This window comes from Neofelis nebulosa, chromosome 1, assembly GCF_028018385.1.
Source record: "Neofelis nebulosa isolate mNeoNeb1 chromosome 1, mNeoNeb1.pri, whole genome shotgun sequence".
In the NCBI taxonomy this organism is placed as follows: domain Eukaryota; kingdom Metazoa; phylum Chordata; class Mammalia; order Carnivora; family Felidae; genus Neofelis; species Neofelis nebulosa.
Window position 1 is genome coordinate 141230589 of NC_080782.1, and position 21069 is coordinate 141251657.

Below are 21069 nucleotides of genomic sequence, written 5' to 3' on the forward strand. Positions count from 1 at the left end.
CAAGGTTAAGGAGGCAGTGGGGAGTTATTGCTTTATCAGCCCCACAAATATTCAGAATGGTTACAGAATTTCTGTGTGGGTGATGAAAAACTTCCAGGAATAGACAATGATAATGGTTGTACAATACTCTGAATATAATCAATGCCTTCAATTTGTACACTAAAAACTAGGTAAAATGGTAAATTTTATATTTTAACATTTTTAAGCTAGGTATAAGTAATAAAGATTTTAATTTTCTATTAAGACCATGTATAGATAAATGATAAAAGAACTATTAAAAAAAAATGGGGCACTTGAGTGGCTCAGTTAGTTAAGCATCCGACCCTTGATCTCAGCTTAGGCCATGATCTCACAGTTCACAGTTCATGAGAACAAGGCACACATCAGGCTCTGCACTGACAGTGTGGAGCCTGCTTGGGATTCTCTCTCTCTCTGTCTATCTCTCTCCCTCCCTCCCTTCCTCCCTCCCTCCTTTCTTCTCTCTCTCTCTCTCTCTCTCTCTCTCTCTCTCTCTCTCTCTCCCTCCCTTCCTTCCTCCCTCCCTCCCTCCCTCCCTCCCTCTTTGCTCCTCTCCTGCTCATGTTCTCTCTCAAAATAAACATACATTAAAAAAAAAAAAAAAAAAACCAACTAAAAGGGAAGAAGGCCCATCCTGTGCTCTTCCTCCTAGGGAAATTACTGAATTTATCTCACAGATGTGTTTATCATATGAAAAATATATTAATCTTTATAAAATCCCTCAAAAAACTAAGCACAAGAGTAAACACTGATTTTGAATAAAGAAACACATCACAAAAAATTACCACTTCAAAAACTCACAAATGTCACACAAATCCACACACATAACTTTTGTATTAAATGACTGCTTGATGTGCCTGTTGGCCATCCGGATGTCTTCTTTAGAGAAGTGTCTATTCATGTTTTCTGCCCATTTCTTCACTGGGTTATTTGTTTTTCGGGTGTGGAGTTTGGTGAGCTCTTTATAGATTTTGGATACTAGCCCTTTGTCCGATATGTCAGAGTGGCCAAAATGAACAAATCAGGAGACTATAGATGCTGGAGAGGATGTGGAGAAACAGGAGCCTTCTTGCACTGTTGGTGGGATTGCAGCCATTCTGGAAAGCAGTGTGGAGGTTCCTCAGAAAATTAAAAATAGACCTACCCTATGACCCAGCAATAGCACTGCTAGGAATTTACCCAAGGGATACAGGAGTACTGATGCATAGGGGCACTTGTACCCCAATGTTTATAGCAGCACTCTCAACAATAGCCAAATTATGGAAAGAGCCTAAATGTCCATCAACTGATGAATGGATAAAGAAATTGTGGTTTATATACACAATGGAATACTACGTGGCAATGAGAAAGAATGAAATATGGCCCTTTGTAGCAACGTGGATGGAACTGGAGAGTGTGATGCTAAGTGAAATAAGCCATACAGAGAAAGACAGATACCATATGGTTTCACTCTTATGTGGATCCTGAGAAACTTAACAAAAACCCATGGGGGAGGGAAAGGAAAAAAAAAAAAAAAGAGGTTAGAGAGGGAGAGAGCCAAAGCATAAGAGACTGTTAAAAACTGAGAACAAACTGAGGGTTGATGGGGGGTGGGAAGGAGGGGAGGGTGGGTAATGGGTATTGAGGAGGGCACCTTTTGGGATGAGCACTGGGTGTTGTATGGAAACCAATTTGACAATAAATTTCATATATTAAAAAATAAAAAAAAAATGACTGCTTGATACACTCCTATGTTTTTCCTATTTCTTTTTGTTCTTTATTCTTTGAAAGTTTCCTCATAGGATAATGATTTGCAAACCACTGTCTACCAAAGGGACAAAAACATGATTTTGTGTTTCTTCTAGTATGACCTGTATTAGAAACTCAGCTGTGTGGTGAGAGATTTCCCAGAAGCTTCAATGTCACTTCAGGGAATCTGTCTTTAACTTTGTTTGTGTATGTATGTATGTATGTATGTGATCTCTGCACCCAATGTGGGGCTCGAACTCATGATCCAGAGATCAAGAGTCACCTGTTCTTCCAAATGAGCCAGCCAGGCACTCCTAACAGGGAATCTTTCTTATCCTCCAGCCATTCTAGTTTACTTTCGCTCATCATCAACTGAAACCTCCTGTCCTGCAGAAGTAAATGCATGTCCTAAGGGCCACGTTCATTATCCCAAGGGGCTTAATTTACACCTGAGGCAAACTTCTGAGCATCATTGTATAACTTCATGTGGATTTCTTGCCATACCTCACTGGAGACTTCAGTCTCTGAGAAGTTTCAGGGTTTCCCATAAGGAAAGATATTTCATAAAAGCACTGAACGTTGTGGTTCAAAATGATCATAAAAAGCACCTAGTCCAGAATTTTTTGAACATTAGTCACTAAGATCTACCCTCAGAGCTTTTCCATTTCTAAATACCTCTTCTCAAATAAATGTTAAAAAAAACAAAAAAATTAGGGGCGCCTGGGTGGCTCAGTCGGTTGAGCGTCCGACTTCAGCTCAGGTCACGATCTCACGGTTCGTGAGTTCGAGCCCCGCGTCAGGCTCTGGGCTGATGGCTCAGAACCTGGAGCCTGCTTCCGATTCTGTGTCTCCCTCTCTCTCTGCCCCTCCCCCATTCATGCTCTGTCTCTCTGTCTCAAAAATAAATAAACATTAAAAAAAAATTTAAAAAAAAATTAAATGCCTCTTCTGAGGCTGTTCACGTACTATCATTTTTCCAATTTTTTACTTAGTCACGGACTTCAGTCTGACCTGACACCATTCTTTCTACAAAACTGTATGTTTGAATCGCAACATATTTTTTTTTTATAATGGATGTTAAAATACATTGATGGCTGAAAAAAGAAGAGACAAAAAGAATCTCCCTGGGTCCTGCTAAAATTGCCTCATACCCTGTGCACCAATGCAGCAGATGCTTAAACAAAGTAACTTACAGGGACTGGAGAAGACTTTTATTGGGAGAGTTAATAATAGAGAATAAGAAATCCCCTGGGACGCCTTGGTGGTTCAGTCAGTTGGTTGAGTGTGTGACTATGGCTCAGGTCATGATCTTGCAGTTCCTGAGTTTAAGCCCCATATTGGGCTTGCCACTCTGTGCATAGCCGGCTTCACATCTTCTTTCCTGCTCTCTCTGTCCCTCCCCTGCTTGCACTCTCCTTCTCAAAAATAAGTAAAAACATTAAAATTAAAAAAAAAATCCCTTATGTGATGGAAACTACATAGAAATCTTTTATTTTCCAAGGCCAACGTAATTATCCCTTTTATTAAAGTTAGGTGGTGAAAACAGCTATATATGCAGTTGTTTGGTTTTTTTTTCTCTACAAGTGCTTTAACAAATGTAATGCCATTCATTACATTATTGCAATGTTTTATGCACTCCAAAGTCATTTTAATCAAATGAAAAAAAAATGAGTAAAATTAAGTAATAAAGAAAGCAAGTAAGGGAGCCAGACCCAGGGTTAATGAGGGGCAGAAAACAGATCTTGGTTAGTCACTTCCTCCCTGAATCTATGAAAACTTTCTCTTTCAATTCCTTAGTCAGTCTCTACGGGAAGAAACAACCACTCTATGTTTCACATACTACCCTGCCTGTGTAGGCTTTCGCACATTGTTTCCTACTCTTTTCTCTATGCTCTGTAAGCACAGCAAAGGCATTATTTCCATAGACATCCCTAAGTCATGCTAAGCACGTGGGAGGTGTTTCAAATTGTTGAATAAATGGTCAAATGGTACACATAAAAACAGACATCTAGGAAAAAAATCCTTTTAATAACCATCATTAATAATACTTAATAAAATTGATACCATTCTTAAAACTAGAGCACCCAGGATAAGAACTGAATAAATACAGATTTAAGAGGAGGTAAGACTGGGAATATTTTTGTTAACTTACATAAGACATTGTATTGACCTATATTTAAGTGAGACAAGTGTTGCCACACTCAACACTATAAAAATATGGTTTTAGTGTTTTCTACCCATCAGTCTGACAGATAGTATTGTTGGCACTTACATGAGATCGAAAAACGGGAAAGAAAAGATTTCAATGTATCTAAAGCAAACACAGTCTGAGAAGGGCAATGGCAAGATTAAATTCAACAGGACAGAAGTTCACTGGTGGGCAGTAGGATTTAAAAACCACCTGAGTATAAGCAGAAGCAGGACAGAAGGACCCCCATGTAATCAACTTAAAGGTTTGTGGAAGAATAAAAGTGAGAGATGTGGCAGTTAAGTCTGAGACAGTCTGGACATGATGAAAGAGAATCCTCTTTGCTGAGCCTTGGGGCATGTTCCATGCTTAAGGCCTCACCAAATCAACTGTCAGCAGGAGCTGGATGGCTGATACAAATGCACATACATAGTGCATCAGGCAAGGATATGCTGGAGAATACATGGTCCCAATTCAGACCGAAGCTGCTCCCCGGCATCTACCAAGGCTTCATCACATAAAAACAGAGGGCCAGCGTTGCCAGCACTGGAATTTGCTAAAGAAAAGCCACAAATCTTGACTCCTACGTGAAAGTTAATGATTATTAAGTCTTAGTGATTACTTACAATATTTCGAATACCATATAGGACAGACAAAACACATCTGTTACTCCAACTTGACCCTTCATCCTTCGGTTTACAAACTGTGGTGTTACTGCACTCAACAAAATTTAAATTTTTATAGAGGTTATGTTAGCAAAACCATGGCTCTCAAAAGTTTTCCTGTGATTAGAGTGCTAAATATTAATGCATTGAGAATGTATTAAAATGCTAGGAGCGCCTGGGTGGCTCAGTCAGTTAAGCGTCCAACTTCAGCTCAGATCATAATCTCATGGTTCATGAGTTCGAATGCCCTGTCAGGCTCTGGGGCTGACAGCACAGAGGCTGGAGCCTCCTTTGGATTCTGTCTCCCTATCTCTCTGCCCCTCCCCCACTCGTGTTCTCTTTCTTTCCAAAATAAAAATTATAAAAATTTTTTAAAAAGATGTATTAAAATGCTCAAGAGAAAGATCACTTCCAAGCATTATATACTTCCTAAGCATTATATTATTGCACCAGATGATGTGAGACTTCAAAACTCTTGAATATGGAGACCACTGACTTTTACATTTTATATAATTGCATTACAGTTTGTATAATTAATATAATTTACATTAAAATTCTTATAATTTATATTGTTTCTGCCTCCCTCTCTCTTCTAGAATTATGCACCTTAATTCATGGAAGATTATTACCATTAGTCCCTTCCTCAATTCAATTATTTGGTAGATTTCACCTATGCCCCACTCCCATTCCATACCTCCCTAAAAGTATAAACTATTCCAAGGTATTTGATGTATATACTTCTTTTCTGTGTGGCCTCATACATTAAATAGTTTTTGTTCCTATCTTATTTTTTAAATTTAATTTTACTTGTTTAATATTTCAAGTTTTTACTTAAATTTTAGTATATAGTGTGATACTGGTTTCAGGAGCAGAATTTAGTGATTCACCAATTACATATAACACCTAATGCTCATCCCAACGAGTGTCCTCCTTAATGCCCGTCGCTCATCTAGTCCACCCCCACCCACCTCCCTCTATCAACCCTCAGTTTGTTCTCTGTAGTTAAGAATCTTTTATGGTTTGCGTCCCTCTTTTGTTTTTCCCTTCCCTTATGCTCATCTGTTTTTTTTTGTAAACTCCACATATGAGGGAAATCATATGGTATTTGTATCTCTCTGACTTACTTCACTTAACATAATACACTCTAGCTCCTTCCATGTCTTTGCAAACAGCAGGATTTCATTCTTTTTGAGTAGTATTAATGTAATCTTCTTTACCCATTCATCAGTCAATGGACATTTAGGTTCTTTCCATAATTTGGCTATTGTTGATAATGCTATGATAAACACTGGGTTGCATGTGACCCTTTGAATCTGTATTTTTGTATCCCTTGGATAAATACCTAGTAGTGCAGTTGCTAGGTCATAAGGTAGTTATATTTTTAACTTTCTGAGGAAACTCCATCCTGTTTTCTAGAGTGGCTGTACCAGTTTGTTTCCCATCAAGAGTGTAAGAAGGTTCCCCTTTCTCTACATCCTTGCCAACATTACTTGTTTTCTGTATTGTTAATTTTAGCCATTCTGACAGGTGTGAGGTAGTATCTGTATGGAAACACAAAAGATCCCACATAGCCAAAGCAATCTTGAAAAGGGAAAGTGAAGCTAGAGGCATCACAATTCCAGATTTCAAGCTATAGTGAAAAGCTACAGCCATCAAGACAGTATGGTACTGGCACAAAAACAGACACACAGATCAGTGGAACAGAATAGAAAACCCACAAATGGAGCCACAACTATCTGGTCAGTTCATCTTTGACAAAGCAGGAAAGACTATCCAATGGAAAAAAAGACAGTCTTTGCAACAATGGTGTTGGGAAAACTAGACAGTGACATGCAGAAGAATGAACCTGGACCACTTTCTTATACCATAAACAAAAATAAATTCAAAATGAGGAAAGCCCTAAATGTGAGACAGGAAACCATTGAAATCCTAGAGGATAAAACAGGCAGCAACCTCTTTGACCTCAGCCACAGCAACTGCTTACCAGACGCATCTTTGGAAGCAAGGGAACAAAAGCAAAACTGAACTACTTCATCAGAATAAAAAGCTTCTGCACAGCAAAGGAAACAATCAACAAAACTAAAAGGCAGCCTATGGAATGGAAGAGGTATTTGCAAATTACATATCGGATAAGGGATTAGTATCCAAAATCTATCAAGAACTTATCAACCTCAACACCGCCCCCCACCAAAAGCAAATGATCCAGTTAAGAAATGGGCTGAAGACATGAATAGACATTTTTCCAAAGAAGGTAGTCAGATGGCTAATAGACACGTGTTCTTACCTTCTTAACTTACAGAAACAGTACACTGTGTTCTAGAGCTACTTTTACTTTCCTACAAAGCATGTTGTTTTCAACATGTGTGTTGACTTAGTACTGAAATTATGGATGCCCAGAAAGTCTGTAGCTTGCTGGTACCACAAGCAACATTGCACGAATCAATCTGTGTGCATTCCTTTGTAAACTTTAAGGTTCATGTCCAGGACTGGGATTGCTGGCTCAGAGAGCATTAATTTTACTAAGTACTGCTTTAGTGCCTTTCAGGACTCCTGCAGCCATCTACATTCCCACCACAGAAGGTGAAGATTCCTGTTGTTTATGTTCTGCCAAACATGTGGCATGATCCATGCCCATAATGTATCTAGAATGATATCTCTTTACGTAATTTTCATTTTTTCTATTCCAGAGGTGGAGCAATGGATTACCTTGCTCCTGGCAAAATGGAGCTCGAGGCCATGAGTAGATATACCAGCCCAGTGAAACTGGCTCTCTTCCCCCACCTGACCACAGTGCTATTGGCTGCTAGCATATTCTTTACCCTCTGGTTCTTCATTTGCAAGGTTACCTCCCCCAAGTGCACTCTGGATATCTACAAAGAGTTCCTCATCTCTTTGGTGGCCTCGCTCCTCATGGGATTTGGAGTCCCCTTCCTGCTGCTCTGGATCAGCATGTACATCTGAACTCTCAAAGGTTCCAATCAGGTGGCTTCATGGAACCCCTGCTTTGGTAAACTGATTGTTTTACTACTGCTGGGAGCGCCCTCACCAGCTGCTCACAATAAAGGTAGATGTGTGCAAAAAATTTTTCATTTTTGTATTTAACAATGAACATGAGCCTCTCCTTATAAGACTAGTGATTTTTTTAGGCTTCTTCTGTAAGTTCCTGGTCCAAATTTTTGCAATCCTATGTTGAGATATTTATATTTTTATTACTGATTTGTAGTAATCTCTACTATAGTAAAATACACATACACACACACACACACAGAAACACATGCATACAAATCACTTGGGGACCTTGATACAATACATATTCTGACCTACTGGGTTTGAGGTGAGTCCCCAAAGTCTATATTTTCCATAAACTCTTAGATGGTAATGATAATGATGATGAGGCCTGTCCAAGAACCACACTGTAAGTGGCAAGGTTGAAGATTATATTTGACTACCTGTTAACCTTTATCCTTCCATTTATATTTAAATTTATCACAGTTCACAGAAGTATCCAACTGGGGGTTTGCATGATATTGGTCAAAGTAATTAATAATAAAATTAATTTAGGTATTCTAAAAATATATATTATTCTTGATTAAAGGACAGGCATATCTTTCCACTTACCCAGATCATTTTCTATGTTATTAACTTCAAAATTTTTCCATAGATTTCTCATGTAGCTTTAGTTAAGACCTAAATAACACATTAGTTTTTGTGAATTTTCTGAAAAGTGTATTATTTATAGTTGGTTATAACTGGTTTGGAGAGGGATGCTGTTGATTTTATTATGTTTGTACTTTACCGACAACCATGTTGAAAACTAACCCTTATTAGTCCAAATACTTTGCTGATAGTTATTTACGGCCATTGTTGTTTTTAGGTACATAACCACTTAATGTGCCCCAAATCCCAATTTTATCTTTTCTCTGTCAATTCCTAACACTTATTCTCAGAGCATTGATCAAGATATCAAATACTATATTATACAGTAGTTGTGCTAGCGAATGTCCTAATCTTGATCAATATTTTAAAAACAGCATCTATGGGGGCGCCTGGGTGGCGCAGTAGGTTAAGCGTCCGACTTCAGCCAGGTCACGATCTCGCGGTCCGTGAGTTCGAGCCCCGCGTCAGGCTCTGGGCTGATGGCTCAGAGCCTGGAGCCTGTTTCCGATTCTGTGTCTCCCTCTCTCTGCCCCTCCCCCGTTCATGCTCTGTCTCTCTCTGTCCCAAAAATAAATTAAAAACGTTGAAAAAATAAATAAATAAATAAAAATAAAAATAAAAATAAAAACAGCATCTATGTTTTCAGTAGGTATAATGTTTGTGGTAGATTTTTAGCAATCACTGTACTTAATGGGAAAAAAATATATTTTATATGTTTTTAGATATATTTATTAGGAATATGTTTTTATAGGAATATACCTGCACATATGTACAATTATACACACACACACACATATCCTTATATAATATAAAAACAAATACATTTAATAAATATCAGTCCCCAAGTATCACTAATTTATGAAGGGTTTTTACCAAAACATTACTGAAGAATTTTCTGCATCTAAAGATATCAAAGAGTTTTCTTCCTAGAAATCATTAACACATAAATGGAGTTATATGAATTATAATGATAGAATTTCTGATGTTAAATCATGTTGTAACTTACGTATTTATTACTTGATCATTATGTATTATAAAATACATCTTTATTTTACCTAGCTCTCGCCTTGTTTCAAATTTTTCACATATAATCATAAGAAGAGCCAATACTTTTCTCCTCCTCTTTACCTATTGGGATTAAGATTACAATAGTCTCCTTAAATAATTTTGGAAGGTTTGCTTTTTCTCTTTTCCTCAAGTTTGTGTGGAAAGATTAACAGAATTCCTATAAAAACAGACCTTGGATACTTATGGTCATGAAGTTTTGAATACTATCTTTATTGTTTACCTGTCTTCATGTTTTATTTTCTCCTGTTTTAAGTTCAGCAGTTTGTAGTTTTGTAGAAATTTTTCATCTAATTTTCAAAATTATATCAATTTTTTCTATGAAATAGCTTTTAGTTTTGTAATCTTCTCTAGTGTTCTAATTTTCATTTAATGCAAATTATTTAAGAATATATCATTTGATTTCTAAGCATACTGAATTTTTAATATAGCTTTGTGTTATTAAATCTTAATTGCATTGCATCATAACTGAAGAATTTTTTGTGTATAATATTGATACCATGGATCACGCAGGCTTTTTAGTAGCCTATCCATAGTCTGTTTTATAAATGTCCTAGTTTATTGAGTATAGGTGCTTTTACAATTAATAATTCAAGGTTCTATTCATTCTGTTGCTCTTGTCTCAGATATCTTTTATTATTATTTCTTACTTGATTTGTCAGTCTCTGAGATGTTTAAATGGTTGATTTATTAAGTATTTTCTGCAGCCTGTTTTACACAGTTTTTTAAGCTCTCTATTTACATAAAAAATCATAAATATGCACTGTTATATTGACTTTCTATATTGTTCCTTTTTAGAGGATAAATTATTAACCATCATTCCTCAGAGAAATTAAATCACTGCTTTGTATACAATAAACTTCTGGTAATGTTTTTCATTGAATTAGGTAAAAGCTGAATTAGATAATGTAACTGGTTTTTTTTTTTTTTTTAATATGTTTTTTTTATTTTTTTATTTTTGGGACAGAGAGAGACAGAGCATGAACGGGGGAGGGGCAGAGAGAGAGGGAGACACAGAATCGGAAACAGGCTCCAGGCTCCGAGCCATCAGCCCAGAGCCTGACGCGGGGCTCGAACTCACGGACCGTGAGATCGTGACCTGGCTGAAGTCGGACGCTTAACCGACTGCGCCACCCAGGCGCCCCTGTAACTGGTTTTTAAGAGTGGGCAAACAGGGAATAGGGAAGTGGGAGGCCTACAAATGAATTAGAATTTGCAATATGTCCTTCTCTTCTTGGAATTTTACTGAGATTGAATGTCCCCAAGAGTTTCAAAAGCCAATTTATTTTGAGCTGCAACCTAAAATATCACAAGCTTATGAAACCAAGACTAGAAACCAGATCTTCTAATTCAGTTCGAAAAAGAAAGGGAAACAAAGTCAGAGAGAGAATCCGAGGCATATGCACGCTCAAGAGACCAAAGAATGAGAAAATCAGAGACGGAGCCAGCAAGAGAAGGAGAAAGAAGAACTGAAAGAGAGAGAGACATAAAGACAGAGAGAAAGAATTGCCACATTCCTTAAGCAATCACTGTGTTGCAGGCAATGGGATATGTTCTTTAAAAGTACTATTTTGGGGGCACCTGGGTAGCTTAGTCAGTTAAGCATCAGACTTTGGCTCAGGTCATGATGTCATGGTTTGTGATGTTTGAGCCCCGTGTCGGGCTCTGTGCTGACAGCTCAGAGCCTGGAGCCTGCTTAGAGTTCGGTGCCTCCCTCTGTCTCTGCTCCTCCCCTGTTCATGCTCTCTCTCTTGCTCTCAAAAATAAATAAACATTAAAATATATATATATATATTATTTTGGTGCACCCGGGTGGCTCAGTAGTTAAGTGTCTGACTTCAGCTCAGGTCATTATCTTACAGTTGGCTCATGAGTTCGAGCCCTCGTTGGGCTCTGTGCTGACAGCTCAGATCCTGGAGCCTGCTTTGGATTCTGTGTCTCCCTCTCTCTCGGCCCCTCCCCAACTTACACTCTATCTCTCTCTCAAAGATAAATGAACATTAAAAAAATTAAAAAAAAAATAAAAACACTATTTTGTTGAAATGCACAAACATACTCCACAGAATCACTTTTAACACACATGAAAACCATTTCTAAGAGACAGCACAGATCAGATTTTTTCCAACACAGCCTAAATACTTACAGTTTATGTCTTTATAGTCAATTCAATTCAGGACAAGAAGATGATTTTCATAATGCATAGGCATGATTTATTTTTAGCACATTTTATAAAATATTTTACTAATAATTTTAGCAAAATATAACAAGGCCAAAAGGTATGCCATTGGCTAGTATATTTTTCCGACATTTCTACTCTAATGCTCTCCAAACCCCATTATAAAACTACACCTAAATATATATCCAATATATATTGGATCCAAATATATATCCAACATATATGTGAAAGAAATGCCCTTAGGAAATAGAATTTGAATCTGTTAGTAACAAATAATCAATAATTTCTAATGTTACTCAATCTAAAAATCATATAATCATAGCTGCCTAAAATATGAATGTTAAAAAATTATATATAATATATATGTGATATATATATAATATATGTGATATATATATATAATGTATATATGTTATATATATATATATATTGATTTTTTTCACACTTTGGTCTTCAGTTTCTTAATCAGGGATCCACCGAAACTTAGGGTTTTCCATTGGCATGTTTTGACTTGATCTTCTGAATTTCTTATTTAAATCAGCTTGAATTAGTATAATACTAATTCAACTAGTAAAGTTGAAAATAATAATTGGATTGATTCTAATCAACAACGTTTATTCTCTCAATAAACCAGTAAAGCACGGGGTGAATCAAGTGTTAAAAACTAGCAAAAGAGCAGACTCCCCAAAAATCAGAAAATACTCCACACCTGTAACACCACCTCTTCCCCTGAGAAAACTCTAAAATTATTTGCAAATGTGTGTGTACATGTGTAACAATTAGGGGATTACTTAAGGAGTAATAACTACTTTGATGAATGACATTTAGATCGCTGATTTTTGTTAATATGTTTAAAACTTCAAAGACGCTAAGTCAAAAATAATTAAAAATCATCTAACCACTAATGCTTTCCGTCTGATTATTTGTTGTAAATTAATCTATGAGTCATGTGTAGGAAGACAAAGGTCAGGAAAGTTGTTTAACACTCAATAACCATGGTTGAATGAAAATGTTTATTATGAAAACTTTATTCTCTGACTAGGGATTCTACCACACCAAACCAAATAAACATTTATTACATAGACTTGATTTAGGATATATAAATATGTCCTGAGTTAAATTTATCTAAGGTATAAAAAATTTATATTAAAGGATAAACATAAAACATATGCATTGGTTCATAAAAGATTGTCTAATAGTCTGTAAATGAGCCATCATTTTAAAGACTCTCATCTGGAGATAAGAAATTAATAAGTCTCTTGAGGATAGTAAATTGTTTTAGTCACTTAAAAAAGATTGGCCCCTCAAAGGACACAGAATAAAAGTTTTAGGGCTGTAATTCTTGAAATTGTGACAAACTGTTACCCACACATAAGAATTAGGTACTTGACAAAGCAAAACAATTTCAACATTTATTGGAAAATAAAAGTACAAGAGATGAGACTTACCCTTTGAAAAGCAGCTATACTGTGAGAGTATAAAGCAGGAGTACATTGTAAGAACCAGATTTGTTGTTTGTTTCCATTTCTGAAGGAAAGTTATTAGAAACACCAAGTTCAAAATAGTGAAAATAATGTATATTATGCCCTTTATAAGAAGCTATAACTAAAGATGCCATAAAATTTGTTATCCAAAGGGGTAACGTTTAATAGTTTTAATATACTAATTATACTGGGCTGAAAATAGAGGCTTTCCAGGACAAACTGGAAAACAGGATTACCTTAGCTACAAAAAACTTTGAATCCTTCCAATTTACTTCTTTTTTCCCAGGAAAGACTGTCAGCACATGAGGCTTTGGGCTCTGTCTAGAGAAACAGACTCAGGATGGCAAATTGGTTTCAATTCAAGCATCACCTCCCACTGACGCTTGGAGCACTGCACTAATTGAAAGGCCATGTTGGGACTTGGAAGGAAGGCATGCCATGATCAATTCTCAGTGGAGTCAGTAGTGCTATAGGTGTGTAGTATTTTCCGATATTTATTGAGTCTGCTGCTTTACTAGTTTTAACACGTGATGCGTCCCCTGCTTTACTGGTTTACTGACAGAAGAAGCAGTAATAAAAATGTGCTAGCAAGTTATTGACACCATCTACATTATCAATCTTCAAAAAACTTTATATGATACATTAGAACTACTGTGCCCATTTTACCAATAAGAGAGCTCAGATGTTCAGAATTTTAAAAACTTCTCAAGGTTACAAAACTGATAACTGGCAGAGCTGGGACCCACACGGTAGAATTCTAGCCCCAGATACTGTATATTTAACCAAAATAAAAAAAATCCCAGTTGGATATTACATGACTACTTATAAATAATGTATATACCAAGTCACCCTAAAACCAACAAATTCCTATGATGAGAAAAAAAAAAAAAAACAATGAAGGGAAATATTTAAGTATGGATGAGATGAGAAAGTCAGAGTCCACAGAAGAGGAGGCCATAAAAATCATCTATATTTTTTTTTATCCATTTTGCTTAAAAGAATAACTTTGTTCACTTCTGTATCCATGGTAACTAGAACATATTTGGTATATTTATGGTGCTTAAGAAATCATTGTAAAATGAGTGACTGGCTACAGATAAACCTGTGAGCTTGTTTCTTGTCCTTTATTTCAATCACTGTCTATAAAAGCCAAGAGGGATAAACATTAAGGGAAAAGTGAGGCTTCTCAACAAGCTGTAAGTATATTTAACTGGAACCAGACAATTGGAATGCCATAGGTGATGGCTGGACAGGCCTTGCATCAAGATGAGTAATCAGTTCACTGCCACATTCTGCCTCTAACTGGTGGTCTGGTCTTAAAATCTGATGTGGAAATATGTAAATTCTCTCAGTTTCTCTTACTCCTAAAGTAAGAGGATTAAACTAAACATTTCCAATGTCCCTTTGAAATTCTTTCTTCAATCTGTTCTGAGAACATTTTAGCAAACTTTTTCCCCTAATGGTTATGAAGTACCCTACTTACTTCGGATTGAGCATATCTGATATTTTAAAATTTTTCTGTTAAAACATATTTGAGAAAGATGTGCATCTGGCAAAAAAATCAAAAGGATGTTACTACTTAAAAGGCTTTGTGTTGGAATGAGTGATACCCGTTTCTTTGTATCCATGCTGATATATTGGAGGGTTGATCTGGGTGGCTGATTATTATCCCTTTGTTGGTTAAGGATTTCTCAATTAGCAAACTGTGGTCCAACTCTATCATACTTAATAGAATGAAGAGATTTCCTCAATCCCTACGTTAGCAATTGAGAATAACCTAAAACCCCTGGAAATCATTTCTAATTCACAAAAGATCCCCAGTGAAAAATTTCCCAGGTGCTCAGATCTCAAAATCAAAATGCTTCTTACTTGGGGTCAAAGGAGGAAATTTGTATGCCTCATACTGTTTTATGTGTTGTAACAAAGATATATTACTTTGCAATATAAAAATAAAGTTTGGTTTGTGGAGGATAAGCTTAGGAATCCCCCAGGGCTTACACCAAAGGGTTGACAAGGCATAAAGAAATACACAGTCATAATATGCTCACAACCGAGTTTGGGTAAATCAGATAGGCACCCCAAGAACAGAGCTGTGCAAAGACACCCTGAGAATAGGGAGGCACAAAGGTGCTGGGAATAGGGAGGTGCAAAGGCACCCCAAAACAGGGAGGCGTGCAGAACCCCCAAAAATAGAGAGAGAGAGGCAAAGGCCTGAAATAGAAATGGTGCAAAGGTGCCCAATACATAGGAATAACAAGATTAGATATTCAGGGTGAAAGCACTCCAAATTTAGTACTATAGCAGAAAGCTGCTTGCACAGGAGGAGAATAGGGCCAGGTTAGGTAAATTGGTAAATTGGACTATGGACTGCTGCACTGCAGGCAAAGCAGCCCAGAGCAGAGATGGTAAACAAAAGAAAAGTGCCTTGTCAACCCTGAGGTTACTCTCCCCCTATCTGTCTCATCCCCTAGGCTAGCTAAGGTAAATAGAGATACTGCTTCATGTCCGGTGTAAACAACCTCTTCCCTGACAGCCTGGCACCTGGATTTTGTTTTGTATTAACCCAAAACCCTAACCATGAATATCTTCAAGACTCCCTTTCCCTCCTATCCACAAGGTAATGTTCACAGATTCATTGTCCCTTTGTGCATGTCCATCACCATGTTTGTGAGCCTTCTGATAATAATAAAAATGGGGCAAGGACCCTTATTTGGGGCTCTCAACTTTTCCCGGACATTAGCCATCTCTTGCTTTCAATCCTGCATCCACTCTTTTCCTGGCCAAAAGAGAACTTTAGACTTAGAATCTACGACATCGGTTGATTAAAGGTAATAAAAATTTTGTTTTTTTTAAACATTAAAAATTGTGACTGCTAGATACAAATTGTTTAATACATTACTTTGTACAACACTCAATAAGATAGATTCTATTAAGATCACCAATTTATAGGGGACTTAAGACTTTAATAGTTTAACAATTTAAACTCACACAGTTTGTATATGATTTCAGTATTTTTTTTTCTATCTATTTGCATAATTGAGATGTAGGAAATTCTCCTAGAGGTATAATGGCTGTGCCCAAAGTTTATGTTTTAATTTTCAGAGTTATCAGTAAACTGTCCTCCAAAATTATTACTTACATTTACACACTCACCATCAAGGAACATTTGCACACTTTCTTTCTAATATGGGTTATCAGTCTTTTTCATTTACCAAACTGACAGGTGAAAACGATATTTCATTTTTCAAAGTTTTATGCCATTTATTTTATTCTTAGTGAGGGTCAACATTCTTTCAGATGTTTGTTGCCCATTTATAATTTACTGCTGAAGACCAATATCAATGGAAAAAATACAAAATATCAAAGATATAAACAGATTTTTTTTACAATTTCAGAACAATGATTTTACATGTGGGATTGTGTCTTTGCTAATTGAAAAAAATACAACATCATAACTGACCCCATGAATCGTACTGTTAAAACCCTACATCTAAATATTTCAGAGATAATTATTGGCTATATGCAGTTAACTGTGATATGAAAATAACCCTAATGCAATATAAACATTCCAATCCAAAGTTATCAATTTTATTTCTGAAATTACCCCCAAAATAAGTGACTGTCTTGTATCTCCTCTTTCTTTTTCTTTAAGTGTTCTGAAATGTGGATTTGGGTTCCAACTATGCCTCTGTGGATCAATAATGCCATGGATTCCTCACTTAACCACCTTAAGGTTTGATCTTCTAATCCGCAAAATAGGAATAATGATAGTTTCTATTACAGAGGAATGAAGAAAGAGAAGAAGATAATGGTTGTCAAGAACTAGTCACATTAAATACTCTCAATAAATGTTGCTATGACTAAAATTTGAAAAGCCAACTGATATCTATAGAAGGTTTATAATGAATCATTTATATCGAAGAAAAAAATGTAAGGAAAGTTAGAACATGTTGAGATTGAAACTGGTTTGAATTTAAATAAAAATGGAGGCTAATGTTGCTCCTTTAAATCCTGTTACTCATTCCACTTCTTTCAGAGGGTCTGATTAAAAGATTAGAGAGGGAACAAGAAATTCTGTAGAATAAGTATTCAACCATATAATGAAATACTACATGGTGAGTGTGGATTAATAAAATGCAAAATTAAAAAGAGAAATTATTATAATTTTGTGTGTGAATTACATTTTAACTTGATTTGTTAAATTATTTTGTTTTGTTTTATTGCAGTAAGAATACTTAACATGAAATCTAGCTTCTGCAATCTTTAAGTGCACAATAAATATTGTGAGGTATAGGCACAATGTTGTCCAGATCTCTAGAGTCATTCATCTTATGTAACTGATACTTAACACCTGTTGAACAGAAATTTCCCATTTTCCCCTTCCCTCAGCCATTTTTCTCTCTGCTTCTGTGAATCTGTCTTAGATATTTCATGTAAGTTGAATAAAGTAGTATTTGTCCTTCTGTAACTGGTTTATTTCATTTGGTATAACGTCCTCCAGGTCCACCCATATTGTTACATACAGCAGAATTTCCTTCTTTTTTGAGGCTGAATAATATTCCATTGTGTGTATACACTACATCTCCTTTATCCATTCATCTGCTGATGGGCACTTACATTATTTGCACATTTTGACTATCGTGAATAATGCTGCAATGAACATGGGACTACAGATATCTCTTTGAAATCCTCATTTCAATTCTTTTGAATAAATACCTAGAACTGGGATTGCTGGGTCATATGTAAGTTCTATTTTTAATTTTTTGAAGAAACCCCATATTGTTTTCCAGAGAGACTGCACCATTTTACATTCTTCCCAGCATACAAAGGTTCCAATTTTCTACATCTTTGCCAACAATTGCTATATTTTGGGGTTTTTTGATAACAGCCATCATAACAGGTCCAAGATAATATCTCACTGTGGTTTTGAACTGCATTTTCCTGTTGATTAGTGATGTTGAACATCTTTTTATATACTTGTTGGTTCTTTATATGTCTTCTTTGGAGAAATGTTCATTTAAGTTCTCTGCCTATTTATTTATTGCTATTTAATTAACTCTTTGTCAAATACATCATTTCAAATACTGTTTCCTATTCCATAGGCCGCCCTTTCACTCTGTTGATTGTCTGCTTTGTGGTGTAGAACCTTTTCAAGTCCTACTTGTCTACTTTGCTTTTGTTGCTTATGCTTTCAGCATTAAGCTGAAAAGCTCAAGAGCTTATCCTCTTGGATTTCTACTAGAAGTTATACGTTTCAAATCTTAGACTGAAGTCTTTAATTTTGAGTTGATTTTTTTATGTAAGGTGTAACATGAGTTCAGTTTAATAAAGAAAGCAGAAAGTAGAAAGCAAATTTAAAAATCAACAAAGCTAAAAGTTGACTTTTTGAATAGAGAAATACAACTCACAAATTTTAGCTAGGCTAAGAAAAAAGGAGAGTACACTCAAATAAGCAAGATCAGGAATGAAAGACGAGACATTACAACTGCTGCCAGAAAGATAACAAGGATAATAAGAAGTCACTATTAACAACTACATCTCCACAAACTGAATGACCTCAAAGAAATGGGTAAATTCTAGAAGTATAAAACCTACCAAGATTGAATCAGGAAGAAACAGAGGTGCACCTGGGTGGCTCAGTCGGTTACATGTCCCACTCTTGATTTTGGCTCAGGTCATGATGTCACTGTTGGTGATAGCTTTGTACCGGGTTCTGTGCTAGGCATAGAGCCTGCTTAAGATTCTCACTCTCCTGCTCCTTCTGACCCTCCACCTCTTATGCATGTGCACTGTCTCTCTTTCTCTCTCTTTCAAAAAAAAGGAAGAAATGTAAAATCTGAAAAAAAAATTAATAACATGAAAAGAGATTGAATTAGTAATCAAAACCTTGTGGGGCACCAGGGTGTCTCATTAGGTTAAGCATACAACTCTTGACTTCAGCTCAGGTCATGATCTCATGGTGGTCAGATAGAGCCCCCCCCCCCACCTCAGGCTCCACAGTGGGCATTGCTTAAGATTCCCTCCCTCTCCCACTTACCTAACCGTGTTCTCATTCAATCTGTCTCTCCTTCTCAAAAACAACAAGAACAACAACAACAACAACAAACAATAAAGAAAAGCCCAGGACTGATGCTTTCACTAGTAAATGTTAACAAAAATTGAAAAAAATATATTAATGTTGAGCATTCTCAAACTCTTCCCAATAATTAGAGGAATAAACACTCCAAAACCCATCTTATGAAGCAAGCATTACCCTGTTACCAAAGCCAGGCACAGATACTACAAGAAAGCTATAAGCCAATGTCCCTGATAAATACAGATACCAAATCCCTGAAAAGTACCAACAAAATGAATTCAACAGCACATTAAAAGGATCATGTGCCATGACCAAGTAGGATATATACCTAGATCCAAGGATGGTTCAACAAACATAGATCCATTAACATGATACACCACATTAAGAGAATGAAGAGTAAAAATCACATAGTCGTCTCAATAAATGCAGTAAAAGTATTTGACAAAATTCAACATCCTTTCGTGATAAAAACTTTCAACATCCTAGGTACAGAGGTAATTTACTTCAACATAACAAGGTCATATATAACAAGCCCACAGCTAACATCACATTCAACAGCTAAAAACTAAAAGCTTTTCCTCTAAAGATCAAGAGAAAGGAAAGGATTCCCACTCTTGCTGCTATGCAGTAGGGAACTGCAAGTCTTACCCAGAGCAATTAGGCAAGAGAAAGAAACAAAAGGCATCCAAATCACAGAAGAAGAAGTAAAATTATCTGTTTTTTTACTGATGACATTTGCTGATTACATGTTCTTATACATAGAAAAACTCTAAATAATCCACAAGGAAGCTGACAGAATAATAAAAGAGTATAAAAAAGTTGCAGGCTAAAAAAAAAAATCAACATACAAAAAAAAACATCAGTTGTGTTTCTATATATTAACAACAAACTATGCAAAAAGCAAATTAAGAAAATTATCCCATGTAAAACAGCAACAGAAAACAAAACAAGACTTTGGAACAAACCTAACCAAGGATGTGAAAGACCTGTATGTTGAAAACTAACAAAATTAATGAAAGACACCAAAACTTTTTTTAAAAAATCAACATTTCACCATTAATAATTGAAGCTGTTGTTAAGAATGAATGCTTTTTAATTTTATGTGAATATGTTTATTATTTTCCTCAGCAGCTACTTTAATATTAGCATGACTGACGACTCTAGGGGAAAAGTAAAATGAAAATAATGGAGACTCTAAAGATTTGGAAACAGAAAAGGAACTCATAATGAAAACATTTAAATAGACTCCAGTAACACAGTGTATTTAAAACTGTCCATTCTGAAAACCAAAACGTCAAAATATAATTAGACGAGAATTTATTTGTGGAAACGGAATTAACTGACTCTAAGAACAAACTTCAAACAGGTTTTCTTTTTGGCACCAGATAAAATATAATTATACATTTTTAGAAGATTAATGACAAATCTGAGGAGGCAGGTCATTTTGCTAGGTGTTTTCTTTGCAATGTAGACTACAATTGAATCTTTCAGTAACATGGCAGGGATCCAGGGGAAGGATGAGTTACCTGAAAGGTACTGTGCATCCACTGTTTTAGAAGTTCACATTTATATCAATGATGTTTAATCATAATAAGCATCACAAGAGTCTCAAAATGCTCATGAAAAAAATCACGTGAGAGAAAGTTACTCAAGATAACACAGCAAGTGAGCAACAGAGGTAGCATCCAAACTCATCTCTTTCTGAGGTTAAAAGACACCAGAAATGCATGCATATGTGTGGGCTTAAAAATCAGGCACAAGAGATATGAAACTTTACCATTAAAATTGCATTTCAAATTCCATTTAATCCTAAATTACTATTGTTCTAGTACCCTAATTTCAATCCCAGTTTCTTTTAGACATTGTTTTTTTTTTTTTTCCTTTGGTCAATCTCCAAGCCATGGAAATTGTATGAAGCTTCAAATTCCCTCGTAAGAAAGGTGACAATTAAAATAATTAACAACTTCCAGGGCTTCGCTGCTACCCAGTCAGAACTGACATCAGGTACTGGC

General features: G+C 36.0%; 1 protein-coding gene across 1 annotated transcript; it reads left to right on the top strand.

Annotated features, from left to right (window-relative positions):
- The first annotated feature begins 7301 nt into the window (after positions 1 to 7301).
- LOC131518517 (transmembrane protein 258-like) lies at positions 7302 to 7560 on the top strand. Its single transcript, XM_058740847.1, has one exon. The coding sequence runs from the start codon at positions 7321 to 7323 to the stop codon at positions 7558 to 7560; it is 240 nt and encodes a 79-aa protein (XP_058596830.1). The 5' UTR covers positions 7302 to 7320.
- The last annotated feature ends 13509 nt before the right edge of the window (positions 7561 to 21069 follow it).

Coding starts and splice junctions, on each gene's coding strand:
- LOC131518517 (XM_058740847.1), top strand. CDS start 7,321: ATGGAGCTCGAGGCCATGAGTAGATATACCAGCCCAGTGAAACTGGCT.